Source organism: Callospermophilus lateralis, chromosome 7, assembly GCF_048772815.1.
Source record: "Callospermophilus lateralis isolate mCalLat2 chromosome 7, mCalLat2.hap1, whole genome shotgun sequence".
Lineage (NCBI taxonomy): Eukaryota > Metazoa > Chordata > Mammalia > Rodentia > Sciuridae > Callospermophilus > Callospermophilus lateralis.
The window spans coordinates 11,880,915-11,907,563 of NC_135311.1; the positions used below are offsets into that span (position 1 = coordinate 11,880,915).

Here is a 26,649-nt window from a genome sequence, read left to right on the forward strand (position 1 = left end):
TTTCTTCTTTTTATATGCACGTAGTTGTCAATGGATTTTTTTTTACTTATTTAGTTATTTGCGGTGCCGAGGTTCGAACCCAGGACCTCACCCCAGGCAAGCGCTCCACCACTGGGCCCCCACCCCAGCCCACTGAGTTTTCTCCTTGATCGTTGCGCACGGCTGCAGCGAGCCCGCCGTTGCTGAACACCCAACTCGCAAATGCTCTGCTCCGTCTGGGCCGCTGCGCGGACGGGAGGAGCCGGGTTAGCAGTCCAGCCCCCGCCCCCGCGGCTGGGCCAATCCTCCTCCGCAGAGGGCAACGTCACCGGGGGGCGGTGCCCCACGGACCACGTGGCCCCTCCTGGCGCTAGTTCCCGGCAGGTGGCGGGTTACTGGGTCCCTAGAGGGCTCGCGACAAGAGGGCGGAGCCAGAAGGGCCGGCGCAGCCCCTGGTGACCCGCTGCCCTGTGCCCTTCCCCAGCGATGGGCGTGCAGCCCCCCAACTTTTCCTGGGTGCTCCCGGGCCGGCTGGCGGGGCTGGCGCTGCCGCGGCTCCCCGCCCACTACCAGTTCCTGTTGGACTCGGGCGTGCGGCACCTGGTGTCCCTAACGGAGCGCGGGCCCCCCCACAGCGACAGCTGTCCGGACCTCACGCTGCACCGATTTCGCATCCCAGACTTCTGCCCGCCGGCCCCGGACCAAATCGACCGCTTCGTGAAGATCGTGGACGAGGCCAACGGCCGGGGAGAGGTCAGTGGGGGGGCAGGGTCAGCGCAGGGAGGGAAGCGGTCTGCTGGGGACGAGGGCGGAGCTAGAGATGGACGGGTAAGACCGCGGGGCCCGGAGACTCCCGCCGCAATCCGACAAAAAGCCAGGCTGCGAGGGGCAGGGCCTAAATGGGAGGGGTGAAGAGAGCCGAGTGGTGTGAACTGCCCTGGAGGACAGAGAAGTCGCCAGGAACCAGTCACTCTGGGGAGGGGAGAAGGAGAATGATGAGCCTCCGTGGGATTCGTGGGGGTTGAAGCTAGCACAGTTTGCCCTTTTTTAGAACAGTGCTGTCCAAATATAATGGAGACACATCTGTAATTTTAAATGTTCTAGCATCCACATTATTAAAATGTATTTTTATTTACTGGGCTAATATTACCAAAATTAATTTCATCTGCTATTTATTTGTTTATTAATATGTTTATGCATTCATTTTGCAGTGCTGCAGATTGAACCCAGATACATTCTACCACTGAGCTACATCTCCAATACTTTAGATATTTTTTTTTTTATTTTTGAGATCGGATCTCACTAAGTTGCAAAAAAATGTTCCCAGCTACTCAGGAGGCTTAAGGCAGGAGGATCTCAAGTTCGAGACCAGCCTTGGCAACTTAGTGAGCCGCTGCCTCAGTATAAATATTTGAAGGGCTGGGGATATAACTCAGGAATAGCGCACCTCTGGGTTCAATCCCCAATACTGCCAAAAAAAAAAAAAAGGAAAATAAAGCAGGTGATATTAATTTTGTTAACATTGACCCAGTAAGTCAAAAATATTATCTCAAAATATAATCTAAATAAAATAATATTTCTATTCGTTTTCCTGCTGCATCTTCAAACCCTGATATATGTTTTATATCCCATCTCAATTTGGACTGGCCACATTTCAAGTATTCAGTAGCCACCCGTGGCTAGTGGCTTCTGTGTTGGACAACATAGGCAGAGGGGTATAGAGAAGCAGGTAAGGAGCCCATCTCTGGAACCAGCCACTTCAGAGCCACCCAGGTACAAGGACACCCTTCCATGATAACTTTGATGTCTCTTCTTGCTCACAGAGGGTCTGAGACTTAGAGGGAGAAGGGTCCTACTCAACGGGGGCAGGAAAGTATTGGGGAAGACATCAAACACCACCCCATAGAGCTCGCTCTTCACAGGCTGTGGCAGTGCACTGTGCCCTGGGATTTGGGCGCACTGGCACCATGCTGGCCTGTTACCTGGTGAAGGAGCGAGGCTTGGCTGCGGGAGATGCCATCGCGGAAGTCCGGCGCCTGCGACCTGGCTCCATCGAGACCTACGAGCAAGAGAAAGCAGTCTTCCAGTTCTACCAGAGAACTAAATAAGGGGTCTCAGCACTCTCCTGCCCTATGTGGATAATGGGGTCAGGGACAAAGGGAAGTGGACTAAGTATTGAGCCCTCTGGCTTCATTTAGCTCCCACTGAACTGAAATCTCCCTTCCTCAAGGCAGGTCCTGATTGACAGGGTGGCTGGGGCCCCATTGAAAGGGGAAGAAGTGTGCTGCTTCCTTGAATAAATAACTTATCAGAACCAGCTCACCCTGCATAGCACTTGACCAAGCGCTCTCACTTATTTGAACTTCATGCTAGCCCTGCAGGGTAAGAAAGGCAAAGATCCCCCCCTGTTCTTTGGATGAGGTAGCTAAAGCTCAGGCCTAAGGTCACACTTTTAGAAAGTAGAAGGATGGGCCAGGACTGCAACACACATCTTCTTAAAGATGCTGAAATGCTGTATGTCCATTCCCTGTGATATTGGCTATGGTTTCCAGGGAACTGGTCAATGAAAGGATGCAAATTCCTGGCAGCCCAGCTTCCCAGTATCCCCAGGTCTCTCACATTCACAGGCAAGAAGCGCCTCTGTTGATACAACCTCTCAGTCCAGGCCAACCTGCCCCCCATATGTCAGCTTGGCCCTTCTCAGAGCAAAGCAGGCCTGGATGTCCTGTTTATAGATGGTCACTATCTCCATCTCCCCTGGAGTTGGCGTTTTCTTCCAGCCTCGGGTGTTGCTCAGCTCCTATGGGACTTGTAGCCCATCATGCTGCCCCAACCTCAGGTCACTGAATGCTAGAACAAGCAGTTTGGGTGAATATGCACAGTGGATATTTGATAAATAAAGAGCTCTGGGGCTATGAATCTTGATCATGTTTCTCAGATGTTATCTTCATTTCTCCTCTTTTGGACCCCATCCTGCTATCAATGCCACACTTGACTTCTAAGAGATGGGATGAGTAGTATACATTAACCAGATTGGACACTTTTTACTATAATAACTGCTTGAACCCCTGTTCTCTCTTCTACTGTGGCAGGCTGGACTGAATAAGGTAAAATTCATCATGAAGTACATATGGAGTATCTGCAGGTACCAGGCCCTGTTAGATGTGGAGGCTCCCAGCAGAATGAGGCATGAGTCTTGCTCTCAGAAGCTCTCAGCTCCTGAGAAGATGGGCACAGATAGAGCCCAATCAAAGCAGTTTCTAGATACTGGAAACCATGCCTATTATTTCCAAGTCTGTGAGACACAGGGGAGAGAGTAGTCAAGGTCCCCCTGCCCCCAGATCCTATCCCTTGTAGCCTAGACTAGAGCAGGACTAAGCCACCTCTCTTCACTATTTCTCCTTCTCACTACCACGCACCTAACTCAGCATTATCCAACACACCCTTGCACAGAAAGTATATCAGCTGAAATCTCACCAAGAGAAAAACTATAAGATGCACACACGCACACACTCACACACACCAGTTTTCTTCTGTATGTTAAATCCAAGGGTTTAATTCCTCCACTTTATTTTCTTAGTCTCCACCTTGCCCACACAGGTGAGGATACTCACCCAAAGAAGAGAAACCCACAGTCCCATGCACTCAGGGTGTAAGGGAGGAAGGAGAAATGGCACTGGCTCCCGCCCTCTCCTGCCCCGACAGCATGCTGCATCCTGAGTCTTGATGCAAACCAAAGCCTCCTCCAAAAGGATGAATATGGGTACGTGTGGGTGCTCACAGGCTTGCTTTCCTGTGAAGGTGGCAGAGCAGAAAAAGTCATGACTGGTCCACTTGCTGGACCCCTTTGATCCATTCTGAGATAACCCTCATGGTCTCTGCCCCTCCTTTCCTCTTTGGCTCCATCTTCCCTGCATCATCTGCACTGGAGCGGAATCTGCCCTTCCCTTCCTCCCAAACCGCCTTTGAAGGAGACAGAAAATTTTTCTAACCCCATTAAAGCCCTGTGTGCAGCCTCCCTCCCCATAATTTAAGCAGGTCTCCTCTGCCTCAAGAGTTCCTTAGGGAAATAAACATATAATTATGTGCTTAAGGAAATCGCTTTTTAAATAAGTAAGAGTTGACTCCGCAATGAAAAACTCTGCCCTTGAGAGGTTGGCCTGATGCTCCATTTGCACCCATTCCTCCCCCAGATTTCCTTACCTTCTCATCACCTCCTCTTCCGTGTTGGTCCACCAGTGAGGGATGACAGATTAGCCAAGACCCATCCCCATTTAATCCTACACTGAGATGATGGGCATGAGAACCAACCCTCCGCCATCTAAAAAGCACATTTGTATAACATCAGACCTGAGTTCCCCAGTCTCAGCACCACTGATATTTGGGGCTAGAAATTCTCTATTGTGGGAAGCTGTGCACTAGAGGATGCTTAGCAGCATTCCTGGCCAGTAACCCACCAGTCGTGACAACCAAAGATGTCTCTAGATAGACATTGCCAAATGTTTTCTGGTTGAATAAAATCTGCCCCAGTGAGAACCACTGCATCAGACCAATCAGCAGCCGCTTCTGTCATCCGCTGTCCTTTCCTATGGGAGTAGAAGAGGGAGCAGACTCAGGCATCTCTCTGTGGATGCACACGTCTTAGGAGGGTCGACTCATACACCATTCCCTCTCCAATCACCTCTGGCAGTCATCCCCAGTCCCTCAGCCTTGCCCAGGCCACATTTCCAACATGGTGATAGACACGACTAACTTTCTATATTCAGGAGGGTTCTAGTCTCAATAAATTGCTAGTGAGCATCACTAAGACAACAACACCCACCCCTGTTTTTTAAAGTTCCATTCATATTTATCATCTGGTACATGATCATTCAAGGTTCTGTGCTGAATGGAAGTTTTTCTGTCCAGAAATCATTGTTCCTTGTTAGGAACAATGGACTCCATCCTAAATCATTTCTAAGGTTCCTTTCCCAGGAAGCTGTTTATGTACAGAAACAACTGGTGTCAGGATGGGAGGAGAACCAGACACACCCTTGAGGATTCCACCCTAGCTGGTTCTCCCACCTCTACTTCCCCCACAGGATGTCCCATCTGGGCAGGATGCCCTTGTGCTTCTGGGTTCTTAGTTCTATGACTGCCCCACAGCCCGTGTGTCCCAATGCACAGCCTGAGCACCGAAGGCCAAAATGGTGAAACTACTGTGGGGCAATTCTGTCACATTCGCTATCACCTAATTTAGAGCATGCAGATGTTCTGCACCAGAGAGGGCTAGAGTGAGGACATAGGCCCGATCATACATGCAGGTGCATGCCTCCCTTGGAGCTGGACTCGGTCAGCTTGACCCTTACAGCCATTCATAACATGCAGGAATCCTGTCCACGTCCCTCCCCTCCCCCTGGTTGAGGAGATCTGCTTCTTGTGCACACCCTCACCTCTACCCACCCATTCTCCCCAAAATCATGTCTCCCCAGGGCAGTGATGAACCTGGGACAGACCATAAACTGTTTCTCAGAATGATTTGCGCCCATTTGCCAAGCTTCAAGTCAAACCTTCCGCTACCTGTATCCTGCCGTTCTTCCTGGTCTCACAGGATCATTGTGTCACAAAACAATGGCCGTTTCCACTGGTGCATTTGACACTTGGTCATGACCATATTTGTTTGCTTATATGATCATAATCACCATCGCTTACGAAGCACTTACCATGGAGCTGGTGGTCTACATGTGTTGCTTTGTATTATTTGATCCTTGCAACAGTACTGCAAGCCAGGTATTTTCTCATTTTTATAGATGAGGTAACAGATTTAGGGAGATGAATGATATGCCAAAACCCACACTTGCATTGAAGGAGCTGGGATACAAACCTAAAGGGTCTCATGAGCCCAGGGCTCGTGCTTCGTGGATCAGACATCCACCTGCCAAGACTCCCCTGGTTCCAGGGACATCGAAGATTCTAGATTCATCCTCAGAGCTTAGCCTCATGGGCCATCTTATCCAGTCCCCTCCAGGGACCAATCACTTCATCTTCTCAGGAGGCCAGGGAACAACCCTGCACCTGGCAATGAAGTCAACAGCACCTGAATTACGGGCTGCTATTTAAAATGCATCCTGAGCCCTGAAGGCCAAAATAGTGACATTTCCGTGGGGTAGTCCTGTCACATCCACTATCACCTAATTCAGAGCATGCAGATGTCCTCACTCAGCATGATAGTCTTGAGGCGTGTGTTGACTGGCATGCAGCCCTGAAAATGTCTTCTTATATCTGATGATTTATTAAAAACCCTAATACCTGTTCTGGTTTCGTTGTTGTCATCTGACCCGTTAATGCAGGTGAGGCACTGTGCCAACTGCTTTATAGGCATTACCTCATTCACTCCTCAGAAAATAAAACTTTTAACCCTCTGAACAAAGAACTGTTACAACAACCAATGCATAGAGAAGTAAACTGAGACCTAGCGAGTTTAAGTAACTGAACTCAAAAGTCACAGAGAACAAGATTCATAGTTGGAGCTAACAATAAACCGCCTTCCCTCTTGAGAGCAGAGCGGAGACACCGGGTTGTAATTAGAAAATATATAGCAGCATCCAGTGTCCCCCAGAATGGAGGCATTTGGGCTCAGGGGACTGCCGTGGAGCCCTCTGATCCGCACGGCTTCCCGGACTGCTGCCCAGCTATTCATCAGCACAGCTCTGACTTGGGAGTTTGCCTATCACTGTCACTGTCACCGTCCCAAACAGGCTCCTGCCTCAAGCCTCTAACACCATCAAAAATATAGTCCCCCGTTGATTTAGAAATGAGTTACATAAGCACATCTTCCATTACCTCCCAGATTTTCTCCAGCTATTATGGATTCAAGGCATACTCCTGAGAAAGCATGCTTGTCCAAGCAAGCAAAAATTTGAGAAACAATTTGGTGCATGTCCATGCCTGAAGTTGATGACTTATTTGCAACCTTGATAACTGAGTCCTTTGTGCCAATAAATTGCTAAAATGGCTTCAACCACTGTCTCACCCTATTTTTCCCTTGACTTATTCTGTCACCGTGGATATGGGATCACGAAACAAATTAGTGATATCACCTCTAAATTTTCACACTGTGGCATTGGGTATGGCAAACAGTTCTGGAATTTTCCCCGCACCTCTTATAATAACCACACCGTCTCCTCTGTACTAATATACATTACATAGTTGGCTCTGCTCCAAATCCAGCGGCTCTAAGGAAAATAACAATCAGTGCAATCATCCCATGAGTGACACTGCTCATCTCCTTCATTCCCCCCTCCCCACCTGAAGAAAATGTGTTTATTTGCATGTTTTCTGTAGGCATTCTGAATGAGATTGAGCTGGGGCAGGACTCGACACAGAGTTGCGGAATAGAATTAAGTGAGGTAGCCACAGTGGGATCAAGCCCACGAGTGGAACCATGCCTTTCTTTACCATGATCCACAAGGACCTAAAGAATCCAGTTCTTTCCTCTCTCGCCCCAGATGCTCCCCTCTCTCACAGCCTTGGTTCTTTCTACTCGACCACTCTCATGTCAAGTGAATCACTAGGACCCAGAACACAGAAAAGCCATTTTGCTCTTGCTTGTGGTCTACTGCAGCGGAAGAATGCAGAGTAAAATCTGGAGCAGGTCAAAGGAACACAGAGCAGATTCCAGAAGAAACCAGATACCGGCTTTCCGTCATCCTCTCCCAGTGGAATCACAAGGACAGGACTGCGTTCTCCCAGCAACAGCATGTGACCAACACATCCAAAATATTGCCAACCAAGAATGTTCCCTTGAACCTTACTATCCAGAGTTTTTATTGGGGGTCAATCACATAAGCATGCAGCATGTGAATGATTGACCTTAGCCACTCAGTGTCCAACCCCAACAGAGATCAAACAGTAACAACATGGCCCAAAGCAGCCTAGGCAAGTAGAAACAGGTGTTCCCCATAAATCACATTGCTAGGCTGAACCATCTGGCCAGCCCAAGATCCCAGGTATATGCAGATATTCTATCAGGGAGGACAGTCCAAGAGTTCACAGAATGTGTAGGGTTTGGGCAACACAGGACTGCTGGATTAACCTTGACTCCACACTGCCGGATACTTTGCATTCTGTGCATGTGACAATCTGAGCACCTGCTACTCCCTTTGTCTGGCATGTTCCGCTGATTTTTGCCTAATACCCAGCTTTTATTTACTCCTAATAGTCTCAGTTTACACTTTCTCAGGGAAAGGTTTCCAACAGCCCCCACGTATTCCCAAAACACCTGTCTTTGTTCACCTATAATGACTCCTCCAGTCATTTAACATCTCTCTCTCCTGCTAGAGTCTTAAGACTGTGTCCCTACCTCTAGCATGATGCCTGGCACATGGGTGCTTAATAAACATAAATTAACCTGTTTATTTTCACATAATAAATGGGAAGAAAAAATTAATCTAGGAGATAGAAAATCCAGTGGAGGAATACATGATACACATTACTCTAAAGAATAAATGCAAAAATGAGCATGTACAATGGGAAAATATGCAATGCATAAATATTTAAGCAAAATGCCATAGTGATGAAAGAGACAAGAGTGAGCCTCATATGGTTTTAAAAGTTGAATTTTTCAAGGAGCTATGGAGGGTGTAGTTGGATAACCTAAAGAGATATACAGATGTTGGGTGCTGTTAAAAATACCAGTGTGATGTGGTAGGTACAGAATCCATCCAGGAAGCTTAGAGCAGGATGAATGGGTGCCGGTGAGAGGAGAAAAATGTATGGGGAGTCAATCGGTATAAATGAAATGACCTCATCCAGTGGGGAGCAGAGAACACGGTAAGGTTAAAGGGCAGTTAACCTTTGGCAAAGGGGAAGCACCATACCTGTTCATCAGTGTGAGGTCACCACAGTTTTCTGAGTGAGGACATGTCACCAGATGGAATTTTTCTTTAGTCCCATTCCGACAGAATGGCCCCATTACTTGGCTGCAGTATGGTGCTTTATGACTTAACATTGTCGAAGAGAGACGAGGTCTCACTGCTGCTGGTTTTTAAGACTTTTCAGATGATAAGAGTTAAGTAAGAACCTTGCTTTTCCCTCTTGCTGGAAGTTAATGACTTTAATGCTTTGCAAAAGAAAGTAAAAGGGTTGTTAAGTCAGAGTGCTCACCCTCTGGGCTTGCAGGTTATGATTTTTTAATGCTTTTCAAATGGGAAAGGATCTCAAGTGAGTGTCATCTCTACGTGCTAGAAATATGTCTTTCAGATGGCAGTTGGCACTGGCTTCTGCACACCCACTGCTCTGTCTGATTCACTGGTGTCGCGCTGTCAATCAGGCTGTTGCCATATGCCAGTTCACCAGGCTCAAACATCATGGAGGTGGCAACCCCCGGGGCCACATTCAGTCCAGTGTTTTAGTATTCCTCCTTGTTGTGCCAGGATTTCAAACCTTCTCCCTCAGTTGCACTTCTCTCCCCCTCTAGCCCCTTGCCTCCAAACCAGTTTTCTCTTCTCCAAACAGTAGTCCTTTTGTGGATGGCAGAGAAGCCAAACAGACCAAGTAGATCATTTCCTGTTAGTGGAGGGTGTTATGTAACCAAGGAGTGGCCTGCTGGAGACTCCACAGAGACTGCTTCCTCCAGGGGAATGCACAGGGTCTCAGTCAGAATGGAGAAGCCAAATGGAGGCTGCAAAGCCAGAGCACCTTACCTGGGGACCTCCCATCTGGCACTCTTCAACTGAAGACCTAGAGATTGACAGAACAGCCCAGGTACCCAGGGAGCCCCCGATAGACCGCCACAGAGGCCTTCAAAGCTCAGGGTGGAATTGGGCAGAGAGGACGACTCTGGCTCTCCACAGTGTGTTCTTCCACCCTGAGGATCCCAGATTTTTCTTGGTATATGTGCTCAAATCTCTCCAGGGAGAAACAGGCTGGGGATGCATGCAGAGCTCCAGGCCCCTGTAAGAGTCAGCTGCACCTTTAGATTGATCTTCATCCCACCCCAACCTACTTCTGTTCATTTAATGATCTGGGAGCCACAAGGATGTCAAGGAGAATCCCAGGTAAGGAAAAATCAGAAATGAATTAGGAAACTACAAATTAAAACAATAATGACATATGATTTAACATACAGCAGTGCTGTGCACTACAAACTCAAAATGCTAATATCAGCAAGGCCAAAGGGAAACTGGAGCTCTCAAACTGCCCTTGGAGAAGGAGTTTGCCCCCAAATCCAGTCACTTCACATGCATATGGATGTTTCTGGACAAATTCTGCATTTGAGTAACTTAGAGACACGTTCGAAACTATTCATGTATTCATTCACTCAGTACGTATTCATTGAGCACCTAGTAGATGCCAGACACAATTCCAGAGGTTGAAAATTGAGCATAAGCAAAAGACAAAAATCTCTACCCTCTAGGAATATATATTCACCATTGTTTAAATGGCCCAAAACTGAAAACAGTCTAAAAAGACATTTTTAGGAGACTCTAAAAACACTACACTGGAGATACCAACATCCACATGAATGTGTTTTAGAAATGATTTTAGATAGGTAGGAAAGAAACATGCAGAATATTAGATATAGAATGTATTAGCCAGCTTTTTGTCACTGTGGGTAAAATACCCAACAAGAACATCTTAGAAAAGTTTATGTGGGGCACACGTTTCAGAAATTCAGTCCATGGTCAGTTTCTGCATTAGTGTGGGCATGAGCTGAGGCAGAACATCATGGGAAAGGGCATGGCAGAGGGAAACTGCCAACCACAGGTAGCCAAGAAGCAGAGGGAGACACAGAGGGGCCAGGGACAAGATGGAATCCCCAAAGGCAAACAGCAGTGACCTACCTACTTCTTCCAGCCACAACCTGCCTGCCTACAGTCTCCACCCAGGCCAGTAATCCTTTCAAATTATTAATACATCAGGTGGATTAATCCACAGATTAGGTTACACATCTAATCATTTCACAGATTCACACATGAGCTTTCGGGAGACACCTCACACCCAAACCATAACCCAGAATTTAAAAAGAATACATACTATAAATTGATTTGGGAGACTTACATTTGTGATAAAAATAAGTAGTTTGGACACCCACCAATCTCAGGATTTCAGCTGCTTCCTAAAAGGGGAGACAGACTGGAAAGGATCGCTTTATTTCTTAAAGAAAACATCACAACAAATAGATGTGTGAAGAGGCTGGCCCTGTGTATTTTGCATTTTAAGCATTCAAATGTTTATTTTAGCAATACAGGTCCTTTTCAGTCTTAGTTCCTGATGGGGAAGTTTCTGTTTTGAATTGCTCTCAGATTTTAGCAAACAGCTGGGCATGGGAAGGATTAGGCCTCACTCTTGCCAGCATCCAGAGGCTGCAGCCTGCCCTGTAGGGTCTCTGAGATCCCGATCTCCACCTTCCCGGCCAGTGAATGCGACCACTAGGAGGAAGACAGGAGCGGAGTCGAGTCACACGGCTGCTGTCCCAAGTGCCAGCGAGCTGCTCCCGCCCCCTGGCGCCCGAACCAGCTCTACCACTCGGAGGGAGAGTGTGGAGCCAGGGAAACTCACCCACGCTCAAGTACTGGAGGAAATTTGTTCAACCACTTTAAAGAGAAATCTGGCGCTGTCTAGTAAAGTTGAAGAGACACATACTCTATTATTCAGAAATTCTGTTTTTTGAGGTTTTCACCCTAGAGAAACTCAAAACACACGCCCAAGGAAATGCATACAAATGTTCTTTGCCACATTATTCGCAATGGCCAAAAATCAAAACTGACATCATCATCCGTCATTAGGAGAAGAAAATGAATAGAGTCAGACATCTGAAGTCAGTGGAAGACTATGCCACAGTGGGGATGCGACGCCACGTGTGTTTGGAGCCACCTCGCAAGCCGCACAGTGCAAAGTCTCCTAAGATACCACTTACAGGAAACTGTGGGAACGCCAAACAACGCTAGGCACTGCTGGTGGGCACACACACAGTGTGTATGAAGACAGACACGAGAAGGGTAACTAACAAAGGGTCACTTCTGGGAAGACGGGGAGGAGAAGAGAATTGAGGAGAAAGCATACATGTTGCTTGTGAGTATCTTATTTATTCAAGGGGAACAAAGACCTCGAGCAAATCTGACAAAAAGTTAGACTAGTGCTAATGCCAGGTGGCAGATACCTGGATGTCCCTTATGTTGTCTGGTATCCGTTTTTGATTCCTTATCCTTTCTTTTAAAAAAGATAAAGGGGGATGGTAGATGGGGCAGAGCCTGTGAGGCACAGGAAGAGTCAATAAAGACCCAGGAAAGAAAGGTGCTTCCCATATTAGCAGAGAAGAAAGATCAGCAGGAACTTGGTAGGAGAGGTGCGTGGCCTCAGACCAGGCCAGGGACCGGCAGGGCCCAGGCACGCAGGACCCCACAAATGAGGCCTTGCTCTAAGGAAAGGCAGGGCAATGGAGTGACCTTGGGGTTCTAAGCAGAGGAACTGTCAAGTGCAAAGCACAGTTGTGCCAGGGCAGTGAGACGGTTGCTAAGAGACCAGAGAAAATACCCAGAGATGGCAGAAGAGACAGAAGACTTCACTGAGAAATGCTTACAGGGAAGGTGCAGTGACGATAGGCAGAACAGATGGCACCTCCGTCCCTCAGGGTACTGCATCAACCAGTACCTGCTCTTCCTCATAGCAGTCTGTCCAGTGGCAGCTGGCTGGACAAGTGACATGTCTCCTTCCACAGTCACCACTGAGAGAGGGGTTTTATATATGAAGCTACAGCGTTAGCTTGCTTTGTTTGCTCATATGATCAGTATCCCAAGGAGCAACTGCCCTGGTGTACATGCCAAGCCTGCTTTCTAGGGCAGACACCGTGGCACATGCCTGTAATCCCAGCTACTGGGGAGGCTAAGGCAGGAGGATGGCAAGTTCAAGGCCAGTCTCAGCAATTTAGGAAGAACCAATCTCAAAAAATAAAAAGGGCTGGGGATGTAGTTCAATGGTAGAGTGCTCCTAGGATCAATCCCCAGTACACACACACACACACACACACACACACACACACACACATACACAGCTTATATAGAGAACACTAAAACTTGCCCTGGTTCCCAGCATACATGAGAGAAAACCAGGGTCCTTCAGCATACTGTGTATCTGGACATCCAAACCCAGGGTGTTCTCATTGCTATCTTAAGTTGGCTAGTTCTGGGGGGAACTGAAAGGAGACATTCAGGGACATGATGCTTTGCTATCTTACCCCCTCGCCCCTTTTAGGGATGATACAGGAGTGTTTTCGTTGATGTTTAGATGGTGAGTAGGTCACTTTTTTATTCTGTGTGTAAAATGGAAAAGGAGGGCAAGAGCAGAGACACAGGACAAAACTAAGAGACATTTACAGTGACATGTAAAGACTAGGGGCTCCACGATTGTGGCGTGAGGAAAGCCACAGGAATAAGGTAGGTCTGAAATAAATTTTGGAGAGTAATCAATAGAACTTGGTTGTGAAGCATGGTTCTGAGTTTTCTATTTGAGCAACTGGGTGCAGGAGTCTCTTTAATGAGATGAGAAAACTCATGGGGAGGGAGACAGGGGCAGTGAGAAGTAGGATTGGTGGGTTGGTTGGTCCCCAGCAAGGAGGAGAGGGGTGAGGAGTTGTATTTTGTACATGTGAAGTTTGAAATGTTGGTGAACTACCCAAGTGAAGGAGATAGCTGGCCAGTGGACATCAGGTCCGGAGCCCTCTGAAGAGGTCAGTTCCGGTCAGGAGGTATGAATTTGGGTGTCCCCAGCATATGGGAGACAGTGTAAATAGATAAGGGAAGAAGGCCATGACCCAGCTCTGAGCATCCCTACCCCTAGTCACTTAGTGTCAAAAAAAAATGTAAAAAGCCAGCAAATAGACAAGGGGAGACACAGGGAGAATCAGGAGGGAGCATGTGTAGAGGTCAAAGAGACAAGTGTCTCAACCGAGAGGGAGGGTTCCACTGTTGAGGATGCTTCTGTGCAGCCAAATGGCGGGGAGCAGGATGGACAGAGAATTGTCACCACCCCCCCACACACACACCAATGCGAACTGAAGTTTCTGTGACCGCATCCAAAGCAGTTGAGTGAGTGGGGGTCTGCAGGGGCCGAGGCCAGGTGGTCCACAGCTGGGAATCGAGGAACAGGAATTACAGAAGAGGAGACAGCAACTGTGGACGAGCCTTTTGAGAAACTTGGCTCTGAAGGGAGGACAGAAACAGGATGCAAAAAGGAATGAGGAAGGCGAAGGAGAGGTTGGCACTGGAGGATATCTGTGCAGGTCCAAATGCAAAGGCAGATCATCTAGTAGAGAGAGAAACTGACGGTGGGAAGGACGGACGATGGGAGGAATACAGGGAGAAAGAGTTTGAAACAAGCATCGAGAATGGAATGGAAGCCGCACAAGCTCATTTGGCTAAGCCAGGGTCTCCGTTCTGCTCTGCCTGACTCCGTGCTCTTTCCCAGACACTCATCACTCCTTTCCATTGTTTGCTGGCTCGTGGGTGTTCAGCTCCCAGGGTCCAGGGCACTAAATCCTTTTCCGCCATCTCCTCTAAATACACAAGTCTTACCGGCTTCCCATTCCCATCTGGGTTCCGCATCTACCCAGGGAACTGGAGGGGAAAATAAGCAAACTGAAGAGAATTAATTCTGACCTATTTTATGCATTCTGTATAAATGCATGAAATAGATTATGTTTGACAGTGGTAAACAGAGAACCCAAAAAAAATCCAATTTATCACTTTAATTATGTATGCTTTTCTTCCTCAATCTCCAGGGAAGAATGAGCCTCCAGCAGTTTCCAGCCCCGTCTGTGAGCCATTCTCGGGTTTCTAAGGCTGCTGTTGGTAACCACAGGCTCTAGTCAAGGGTGTCCTCTCTGAAGCACACTGAAAAATTTTTTAACATGCCACTAGGAAAATATGTAATGGGTAAGTATAAAATTAAAAGCGAGGACATAGAGGTGGAGCGTGGAACTGTGATACAAGAAAACAGCATGAATTAAGTTGAATTCCTTCCAAAGAAATGGATGATCTCTCCCTGTCACTAAGGAAAATGTAAAGGCATTGAGTTATTTGGTTACTAGGCTAACCCCAGTATCAATCAACCACCTTTAGGTACATCAATCTCACACTTAAATCCTTTTATTTATTAATTGATAGGATTGAACCTAGGGGCACTCTGCCACTGAGCCACATCCCCAGCCCTTTTTATTTTTTTATTTTGAAACAGGCTCTCTCTAAGTTGCTTAGGACCTCACTAATTTGCTTAGGACCTCACTAAGTTACTGAGGCTGGCTTCGAACTTATGATCCTCCTGCCTCAGCCACTGCACCCAGCTGGGATTCATGGGATTTGAGGTGGTACAGATGAAAATGCTTAGCGAGAGAACAGAGTAGAAAGAGAAAGGGCCTGGGACCAGGATCTGCAGCACTCCTCCAAAGTCCCTAGAGGAGGGAAGTTGAGCCTGCAGAGGAACGTGAAAAAGAATTACCAAGAAAGGAAGAAAAAGGGTCCAGGGCTGTGACTCAGTGGTAGAGCACTCACCTGGCATGCATGAGGCACTGGGTTCGATCCCTGGCACCACATAGAAATAAACAAAGTACATTGGCACACTGGAACACGAAAGAAAGACGAATCGGAACTGGTTGAGGTAAGTGAGAGAAGAGTTGCTTTGTGCTACATAGAGATTATCTTTAATTGGATGGAACTGGGCAAGGCTTGAAGTGTGGCCCCACTAGCTGCTCTGAGAACTGAGCAGATCAATAATCTTATAACACCTGTAACCATCCATGGCACAGAAACGCAGATTGGCTCGGAATGGGGGCTCACCGTGGCTGTGGAATCAAGGGAAGAGTTGCTGGCTTGGTTTGATTGATTCTAAAATGAAAAAGACTTGACATCTTTCAGAAGCAGCTATGAAAAAGATCCAGTTGAAATGGAGTGATTGAATTCATGGGAGAGAAAATGGTAGAATAGTTTTGGGAGTATAAAGCTTATTAGAAGGTGCAATAGAATCCACCAGGCATGGTGGCACACTCCTGTAATCCCAGCGGCTTGGGAGGCTGAGGCAGGAGGATTGTGAGTTCAGAAACCAGCCTCAGTAATGGCGAGGCACTAAGCAACTCAGTGAGATCCTGTCTCTAAAGAAAATACATAAAATCACCGAGGATGTGGCTCAGTGGTCAACTGCCCCTGAGTTCAATCCCCAGTACCAAAAAATAAATGAATAAAAAGGTGCAGGGAATGTAGTTCAGTGGTTAAGCACCCCTGGGTTCAATCCCTGGTACCAAGTTTTTTTAAAAAGTATTAAAGAATTCAATTTCAGGTGGAGCAATGGAACGTAAAAGGCACTGTGTTTGCAAAAAACGTAATCCTCTCCACAATGCTAAAATGGGTGTCATTTATTATCATGTTAACAAATTTAAAATCTGAAGTTTAGTGAGATTCAGTCACTGCCCCAGGTACCCCACTCAGCAAGCAGCATAAAAAGGACTGCAATCCACATTTTTTCTGACTCTATCAGAAAATTCCTATCAATTATTACTTCGATGTATCTCAAACCTCATATTGTGCTCACCGTGGGGACACAAAGACGGATTACACTTGGTCCTTGACTTTGAAAAGACCACAGACTAGAAGTAGAGAAAGACAATAAAACAAATACAATGCAGTGTGATAAATAGAATAATGGGGACATGGGGGAATGCTTTAAGGAGCACAAAGACAGCACAAAGACTATAATGTGCACGTCTTTTCCTCAACTCATAGAGGCAGGGATGGATGGGCATAGAGAAGAGATTGTTTTTTTTAAAAAAAAAAAAAGTTAATTGGATGGAAGAAAGGTTGGATGGATGGTTGGATGGATGGTTGTGTGAATAGGAAAAGAACTTTCAGTATTGATTCCCTCCTTGGAGCAACTGTTGTCCATGTAGCCACAAGAGGGCGCTATAGACCTGATTCAAAGTTTTCCCATTGACACCAGGTTGGAAGGAAGGGTGGGGACAGAGGGAATCAGGGTGGTGACCAGAAGCTTCAGATTCCTGCTCCTGCAGACCAGGCCCAGAGTTTTGTTTTTCACCCTACCCCCTCATCTTTCAAGCTCCTGAGCCAAGTTCTAGGCTTTGGGTAGATTTCTCCAGTTGTTCTCTTTCCAGCCTATCTCAGAAATAGTCCAAGGTCTTTCTTTGCACATGGGTGAGCAATGTGGCTCCAATCCCGGCAGGCTGAACAGCAGAGTGCCCTCCCACAAATTACTTCATCTTTCTGGGGCCTCACCAATACAAGCTCAGGTTGGGAGGGAGGGTCTGGTGGTGTGTGACTTCCGGACCCCCTCTTCCTTAGGAGGATAGCGGACCTTCCTCAAGCACTTCCTATTTGCCTGCCGTTGCTCTAAGACTGTGGTAGCTAAGAAGGCAACCGCTAGCCACATGAAAATGATAAATTCAAATTAAATTAAAAAAAAAAAAATCCAGTTCCTCGTGGAGCTGGAGCGTACCCCAGTGGTAAAACACTTGCCTAACATGTACAAGGCCCTGGTTTCCATCTTTGACACTGTCAAAAAAATAAAATAAAAATTTCCTTGGTCTTGGTAGCCAAGTTCAAGGGCTCAATAGCTACCTGAAGCCAAGAGCTACTGAAATGGACAGCCCAGAGAGCATCTCCATCATCAGAGAGTTCTGCCGGATAGCACAAAGTGCTTCTCACATTCTTAACCCATTTTACCTTCCTGACAACAATGCAGTATGTTTATTTATCCACTCTAGAGATAAGGACCCTGAGGCCCAGAAAGCTTTAAAAAAAAAAACTTAGCCAAGGTCTCTAAGCCGATTAGTATCCAGAACAAGGAATCAAACTCAAGTGGTTGGCTCAATGCCCACCATGTTGCTTCTATGCCCAGAGCTGCCCCAACCCCAAATCTTGTGTGCTCCCCTTACCTCCTGAGAATTGGGATGACTTCTCTCATTGCCCAACAGCTATTGTTCCTCACAGTCACTGCCCTGACTCTCACCCTGAATAATGAGGGTGCAGGGCTTCACCCTCTGCTGGATGAGACTCCATGTGCTATGGTCCTCCCACCTCCTTAAATAGCCCCCCTCAGCTCCCTTAGAATATGAGCATTATTGCTTGGGTCTCCTCCCTAATCCGTGGTTCAATGTCAGCCTGGGTTCTGGAAGATTCCTAACCTGGGCAGCAGTCCCCGCTGCTACTTCCCAAGGGTGAATGCAGTCACCTTTGAATGTGCAGCAGCGTCTCACTTCACAAGGGTAGAGTAAAAGCCAGGCTGCCGTTCACACGCTCAGCTGCAGAACCCAGTGACTATAGAAGCAAACTGGGAAGGAATGTCTGCGAATCTGTATGCAAACCACCACTGGTGTTTGGTGTTTTTGCAAGCTAGACCTTTCATGGTCACCACCACCACCACCCCACCACCCCACCATCACCCCACCCCCCACCCCCCACCCTGGTCTTCTGGTCTTCTGCCACAGTTGCTACCCTGTAGGGCCTCCGCTTCACCCACTGGGCCTGAAGCAGAACAAAGTTATCACTCAAATCTAAGAGATCTGTTGGCAAGAGACTGACAGAAGAAAAGAAATTGATGCTGACAGAGATCTCTAGGTAAGAGGATGGGATTCCTATCCCGTTCCTTACTGCTTTTACCTCTCTCCTGAGCATCTGAATCCCTAAAGAATGTTTCCCACACCCAATGTTCAGAATCTAGGGCAAGAAAACAGAGAATTTGCCCCCACTATTCCTGCCTTCAGCAATAAGTATGTCTATAATTGTTTCCTAAATATATGGAACTTCCCACTTAAAGGTTTTTCCAGGAAAAACCTTACCATCAGAAAGTTCTCCCTGGTACTTACCAGACTCCTCTATTTCACCTTAAACTCAAAACGTTCTATCTTCTATCCTCAAAGAAGATGGAGATGTATGACCTCCTTCTCGGTAAGGGACCATTGAGCCATTGAGTAGTTTGTATTTTTTATCTATTATCAACAATGCTGCTCTGAACACTCTGTGCATGTCTTTTTTTTTTTTTTTTTTTTTTTTTTCCCTAAATGGGAGGTACAGTGGTGGGGACTGAACCCAGGGCCTTGCAAATGCCAGGCAAGTACTCTACTGCTGAGCTAAATCTCCAGTCCTGGTGCGTGTCTTTTGATTCCCACACTAATGCATTTCTGTTCCATTTATGGTCAGGAAAATGCTGGGTCATCAGGTATCCATATGTTTAGGCCATTTTCCAAAGTGACTGTGTCGATTCGGGGGCCTATGATGACAGGGAGTGCATGGTGGGGAAAGCTGCTCACGGGTAGTCCCTCACTGCCAGACCGGCTCCTCTCGTCACCCGCATGACTGACTGGCACAGGGAGAAGTGGAAAGAAGAGACAGACAGGGATCTGAGAGAATGGATTTGATTCTTCAAACTGGGCCCAAGAACAAGTCAGACCCTCCTTCCCCCCAACCCTCTGCCACCAACACAAAGAAACAATGTAAGCAGAAAAGGGTCAATGTGAACAGGGCTTTGGATACTCGGCACACACACAGCTTCTTCTTTTTTTTTTTTTTTTTTTTTTTTTTTGTACCAGGGATGGCTGGAAAACAGAGAGGAGGAGACGAGCATCCCACAATCCCCTTTAAGGCCATCCCCCCAATGATCAATGACTTCCCACTAGGCCCCCCCACTAAAAGTTCCACTACCTCCCCGTAGCACCACAGGCTGCAGACCAAGCCTTTAACCCTTGGGCCTTTGGGGTATTCCAGATCCAAATATCGTAAAGTGGGACCTCAGAAAGCTAGAGGATTCTTGACAGAAGAGGGTAGGCTATTTCAGAGTTTCCAGGACTGTGCTGTCTCCCAAGCCGAGAGTGGCTAAGACCAAATTCCAGCAGTCTCAGGATCTTTCCAACAGGGACATCCCCCCCGTCACATCTCATCTGGTCCCCTGATGAGGTTTCTGAAGTCCGGAAAGAGTAGGAAAGCACTTATTAGTTATTTACCTGACTCCTGCATGCCTTGTGTTCAAGAAAATCAATTTATGTCATACACTTCAACCAAAGAAAATACCACTGCGAGCTTTTCAAATTTCTTCCCCACTTCCTCTATGAAGACTATCAAGCTGCGATACCACCCAGGTTAGAAGGGCCACCCACTCACCCTGGGCCTGAGAGCGAAGTGCTCTCCACCCATTTTCTCACACCACCCCCCATCCCCTGCCATCTGACCTGCACTTCCTGCTCCGCAACAAGACAGGCAACCATGCTGCTCTGGACCACTGCGCTGTTCTTGGGTAAGTCACTGTACGTGGGCAGCCCCTCCTGGGCACTGAGGACTGAAAGTCATTCCTGAGACACAGAGTTCTCCATCTTTCATTTCTCGATCCAGATGAGTTTGCGGTAGAAACTTGAAAAAAAAGTGCATACGCGCCAGGTTGCTTGGGGTAGATGGGCCTAGGCCCTGGGGACTCCCAAGTGTTTCCTGTCCCATCTTCATGGATCCTTAGCAGAGATGAATTAAGGAGGTAGAAAATCACATTCTGAGGTCCACTTGTTTCACCTGATTTTTATCCGGTAAAATCAGGTTAAAATATTCATCAGGGTTATGTCAAAAGGCAGGAGAAGTTAAGAAAGGAAAGGAAGTTGCGGGATGGGGTGGGAGGCATTGGTGGAGGGATCAGAGAAATGGTGAAATAAGTTCTATGCATTTTGTTCAACAATGGGAGATGGGATTTTACAGGGTAACATAAATGCCTCTGCTTTATTTAGTCCCATTTAGCAATGACCAGACTTCTAACTTGGTCAAAAGGTTGGTGTGCCAGCCAGGCGTGGTGGCACATGTCTGTGATCCCAGCAGCTTAGGAGGCTGAGGCAGAAGGATCGCGATTTCAAAGCCAGCCTCAGCCAAAGCAAGGCACTAAGTAACTCAGTGAGATCCTGTCTCTAAAGAAAATACATAAAAGCACTGGGGATGTGGCTCAGTGGTCGAGTGCCCATGAGTTCAATCCCTGGTACCAAAAAAAAGGCTTGTGGGCCAGTATCCAATGCCCTTTTCCAATTGACCCTTCCTTTTCTGTTTATGTCCTTTCTCTGTGTTAGTGGCAGAGGGTTGGAGGGTGTGGGTCTGACTTGTTCTTGGCCCAGTCTGAAGAATCAAATCCATTCTCTCAGATCCATGTCTGTCTCTTCTTTCCACTTCTCCCTGTGCCAGTCAGTCATGCAGGTGACTAGAGGAGCTGGTCTAGGAGTGAAGGACTACAGTGGGGAGGGTCTCTGGTCTCCCCCAACTGCAGCCAGATCATCACACTACACATAAAAGACAAATCTGTTCTTTTATTTTTTTTTTCCATTGACAGTTTCTGAATTGGCCTGCTTTTTAAAAACTTGGTTCCAATGGTTTGCTTGTTGATTTGCTGTGTTTACATGGATCCAGAAGTGCAAAGCTGTTCCTAAATATGAGCTCTTCCTGACAGAGTTTCTGAGAATTTAAGCCTGAGAGGAGAATGCCTATTCCACCCACTGTTCTTCCCTCTCTGCCTCTTCAACATCTCTGTGCCGCTCTCCGCATTCTATGAATGACTATTTGGATGCATGAAAATGGCTGACACTCACATAGCAATATGGCTAACACTCACACAGGATAGCCCAGTACCTGGGTACAATCCAATGGAAGGTTTCCAAGGGCAAGTTGCATGACCTTGTAAAAGGAACAGCCCTTGGGCTGGGGTTATAGCTCAGAGGTAGATCACTTGCCTAGCATGCACAAGGTCCTGCGTTCAATCCCCAGAAACACACAAACACACCAAGTAAAAGAATAAAAAACGGTTTTTGAATTTATCTAGATAAAGTCCAAGAATGACCAACTGACTAGCTCACACTATAATGGAGAACCAAGCACAATCTGTTCAAACTTGATGCCCAGAGACCCCAGAAAAATAGACTAAGTTATGTAACACAAGGCTGGACCTGTTAGGAACAGTTGCTGTAACTGCAAAGCCGCTATTTCCTTTTGGACGTGGATAGAAAGGGAAAAAAAAAAAAAACACTAAATGTCTACTTTGTAGTGCATGCATTTCATCTAACCTTCAGAACTTCATAGGGCAGTTATTTTTAACCCTATTAAACAGTGAAGGAAACTGAGGTCCAAAATGCTGAATAATTACCCAGCAAACAAGAACAAAACAGTCCCCAAGTGCGTCTGATCTCAAACCCCATACTTTCTCCAATCCACCAATTACTCTACCTCGGGCCTAGAAGTAATTGGATTCTAATCAGGAAATGTGGGAAAATACTAATTCATTTAATCCACTTGGCAGGGTGTGGCCACGATAATTGATGGTTATTATTGTTCTTGGCTATCAGGAATCCAGGAGGCTAGGGGCCTGACATGGAACATGCTGGTTCATGGCCAAACATTAAATCTATAAACTTTGGGAGATGGGCCTTAATTTTCTTCTGAGCCAAGCATGAGGCAGCTTTCCTCCCCTACCGGAGCCCACCTCCCATGTACTCACAGAGAATCCATGGTAGGGGTCATGGGCCTCCACACAATCCTGGCAGCAACATGGAAGTCAACTAGCAAAAAAAAAATAAAAAGCATGTTCCACCATGGCAGAACACAATCATTAAATAGTTCTTCACGTGAAGCTAAAACCCCTCTAATTTCTGTTAGACTCATTTCTGTCCTATGAAGTAACTCAGAAATAAACTTGGCTCACCAAATGAATAAAGACCACTATTGTGTCCCTACTCTACTACATCTTCTCCAGATTAGTATCTCCCAGCCCCTCATCAACTCCTAACAAGTAACAATTTCTAGACCCTTTTCCTCATCCTGCCTTGTCTTGACATGCTTTCTCAGGTGCAGGAGCTGGACTTTCTTCTCCCTCCCATAGTGGACTAATAATGCAGGCTACTGCCTCCACTGTTTGAGGTTCTGAAATGCAACAATAGCTCTTGACCACTTTATCACACTGTCACCTTACTTATCAGTCATTAGCTAAGATTCCCACACCTTCTTTATGGGAACTACTATGAGCAGATATGTTAGTCAGCTTTTGTTCTGGCCAAAATACCTGACAAGAACTACTTAGAGGAGGAAAAGTTTATTTGGGCTCATGGTTTCAGTGGTCTCAGTCCATGACCAGCCCACACCATTGTTCTGGGTCTGAAGTGAGTCAGAACATCATGGCGGAAGGGCAGGGCAAAGGTGCCACTCAGCTCATGACAGCCGGGAAACAGAAAGTGAGGAGCCAGGGACAACACATCCAAGGGCACACCCCCAGGGACCTACTTCCTCCAGTTATGCTTCACCTGCCTATAGTTACTCCCTAGTTGATCATTCAACTGTTAATGAATTAATCCAGTGAATGGATTTATCCACTGATGAGGTCAGAATCCTCATCATCTGAAAGCCCCACCTCTGAACATTGCAGAACTGGAGATCATGCTTCCAAAGCATGAGCTTCTCAGGGGACATTCCAGATCCAAATCACAGCAGCACACAACATCCATTCTGTATGTTCCTAGTTGGCTGCTGGCTTGATTACAGAAAGCAATTCTGCCATCACAACTCCAAGGTCCTGCAGTTCCATGGGGCAGCAAGTCATCAGGATTCAAACGAGCTCATCTGAAGTGGCTCTATGCTCTCTGGTTACCTTCTTTCTTGTTATAGGCTTTGGTAACCTCAACCCTGTTTTTGCAGCACTTTGTAGCTGCAAAATTGTTTTCCGGGGAGGAAGGGAAAATGGGGGAGTCATAACTACAGAATAAGTCCTCAGTCACTCTGAGTTCAGCCTCCTTTCTGCTTTTCATTAATGTTACAACCATTTTCACAGGCAGTGGGTCACCGCAACCTGCACAACCATCCTGTAAGAAAAAAGAATTATCATTCCCATTACATATGATTTGACAGACCAGGAATTGGAGGCTCTTGGAATTTAAACTTGTTGGTGGGGGAGGAAGTGGGTACTGGGGATTGAACCCAGGGGTATTTTATTACTGAGCTACATCCCCAGCCCTGTTTATTTGTTTGTTTGTTTGTTTAGTGGTTCTGGGAACTGAGCCCAAGGGGTGCTTTACCACTGAGCTACACCCCACCTCTTTTTTTTTTTTTTTTTTGAGATAGAGTCTCTCTAAGTTGCCTAAGCTGTCCTCAAATTTGCAGTCTTCCTGCCTTAGCCTTCCAAGTTCCTGAGATTATAGGCATGCATCACCATGCCCAGCAGAATTTAGACAATTTGTCCAAGGTCGCACAAAAAGAGGTAGATTCATGAGTTCAGCCTATGTCATCTGCTTCCAAATGCATGATTTCTACTACAACAAGAAAAAAGAATCATCCAGTTCTATATAGGAACTGACACTAAACTGAATTAAAAAATCAAGTTAAAGGGCTCCATCTGTATTCAAAATGAGTGGAAGCATAGTGATAGTGGGTTTAAGATACCCCTTCCAAGACCATTCTTGCATTTCTCAGTGTCCTAGGGCCTTGGAGAACCTAAGACATGTCAGCAATGAAAGACACAAATAGACTTCACTTAGCCCCACAATCATTCATTGTTTCATCCCTTGTCCCAAAGTCCAGCTTTCTTTCCAACTATGTCCCTCAATTTGGGGTCCTCCATCCCTTGAGTTATTCATACCCATCTTACTGTAATCTGTCCTCTTATAACTTAGCCTCTCTTCCCAGATCATCTATTCTCCTCAAACATGCAGGCCTTTAGGACAGGCATGGTGGAGCACACCTGTAGTCCCAGTGACTCAGATGGCTGAGGCAGGAAGATCACAAGTTCAACACCAACCTTAGCAACTTAGCAAAGTCCTCAGAAACTTAGTAAGACCCTGTCTCAAAGCTTAAAAAAAAATAAAATAAAGGGGACTGGCATTATGGCTCAATGGTAAAGCACCCCTAGATACCCAGTACCCACAGCGCACGCGCGCGTGCACACACACACACACACACACACACACACAAAATCAGGCATTTGAAACACTAATACAGTGTTCAAGGTACAAGCAGCATGGTATGAGATACATCTAGCTCATTTGTAGTTCTCTCATTTATCTGAGCTGCCTGACCATGTCCCACATCTTCAATGATCGCTCCTTCAGAGAACCTTCCTCCTCAATCTGATCGCTCCCACACTCTTTCCCAGAGCTCTGTGGACTTATTGGGGAAATGGGATCTGGCCTTGGCATATGGGTTCTAATTCTATATGCATAGGCCCTTCTGCCCCTTAGTGCAAGAGTCTAGCCTATATGTTCTACTTTTTTGATCCCTATCCCACACAACTGGACACAAAGGAAAGAATTCATGCATTTATTTGACAAGTGCTTACAGAATACAGATAATATTCCAAAAAAAAGGTCCTGGGCATGAGGAACATGAAGATAAGCAAAGTCCCTTCTCACGTTCTAGACAGAGGAAGATAGGTGATAACATGCTGGCAATTTAACCAAGAAAACCAATTCAAACACTGATAAGCACTCTGACGACAGTACAATGGCACATCATCACAGTGACCGGGGAGAACGATTTTGACTGTGGTCCCAGAGAAGACCTGTCTGAAGAGGCAACATTTGAACTGAGATAGGGCAGAGAAATTCAGGGAGTAGACTCATCATAAATAGTGATTGGTTAAATGGTTGGGTGGGCGAGTGGTTGGGTGGCTAGCTGGGTGACTGGGTGACTGGGCGGTAAGTGATTGGGTGGCTTAGTTGTTGGGTGTCTGAGTAGTTGGGTGGCAGCATGACGAGGTGGTTGGGTGGCTTGTTGGCTTAGTGACTGTGGGTGGCTGTGTGCCTAGGTGGCTTGATGGCTGGGTGTCTGGGTAGCTAGATAGCTGGATGGCTTAGTGGTTGGGTGGTTCAGTAGTTAGTTGGGTGGTTGATTGACTATGAACATAAGCAACCAATGAAGTAGAGACCTCCCAGTAGGAAAATTCTGATATTTAATCAAATGATATCATTTTTCCCTCTAGCAGTTTCCTGTGTTGGAAATAACGGTAAGTCTTACCCACGTCTTTTCTGACCCCACATGTGTCTCTGACCCAACACTTAATGGATGGAGATGGTGCAATTAGGTCCCCCAGCAGCCACGCAGAGCAGCACCACATTAGGTCCCTTCTTCGGGATTCTTGGATAGTGTCCAGAATGAGAAGAAACCTGACTCCATGGGCCAATGTTAAGGGTAGCCCTAAGGCAACTTGAATCTCAACAGAGGGCTCTGGATCTCCTTCCTAGTCCCTTAAAAGTGGCGGTGGCCTCTCTCTGTCTCTCTCTCCTCTCAGTGTGACTCTGAAACTCCTGTATTCTCTACTCAACAAGACAGGACTCCCTTCTCTCCTTTTTATATTAAGAGAAGTGGGCACTTACGTCTGTCCATCCATCTTCCCTGCCCTCCAGCCCATCCCTTCCCAAGGGCCTCCATGACATTTTATGTCAAACAGGAGGAAAAAAATGACCCATGAACCTCTTGACCTCCAAGGGCATGTTCTGTGGTTCTGGGGAGAGACTTCAAACTAATACTTAGAGCTGACAGAAAGAGGAGTAGTGGGGAAGCAGGGCCCATCCTTTAGGAACCCTGTGAACATCCCTACTTTTCTCCTGGGGTGGGAACGGGGTGGGGTGGGGGGGGTCCTAAGCATCCAGGGAAATCCAGGCCAAAGTAAGATGTGCTGGGGCTCACCTCAGGG

General features: G+C 46.7%; 1 protein-coding gene across 1 annotated transcript; it reads left to right on the forward strand.

Moving 5' to 3' along the window:
* The first annotated feature begins 353 nt into the window (after positions 1–353).
* On the forward strand, positions 354–2,296 carry Dusp23 (dual specificity phosphatase 23). The gene is made up of 2 exons (XM_076861669.1): positions 354–732; positions 1,902–2,296. The coding sequence occupies exons 1-2, from the start codon at positions 466–468 to the stop codon at positions 2,085–2,087; spliced, it is 453 nt and encodes a 150-aa protein (XP_076717784.1). The 5' UTR covers positions 354–465; the 3' UTR covers positions 2,088–2,296.
* The last annotated feature ends 24,353 nt before the right edge of the window (positions 2,297–26,649 follow it).

Excerpts from the sequence above, each read along its gene's own strand:
- Dusp23 (XM_076861669.1), top strand. The coding sequence starts at position 466 with ATGGGCGTGCAGCCCCCCAACTTTTCCTGGGTGCTCCCGGGCCGGCTG. Across the intron at positions 733-1,901 it reads AGGCCAACGGCCGGGGAGAG|GCTGTGGCAGTGCACTGTGC; the intron begins GTCAGTGGGGGG and ends CGCTCTTCACAG.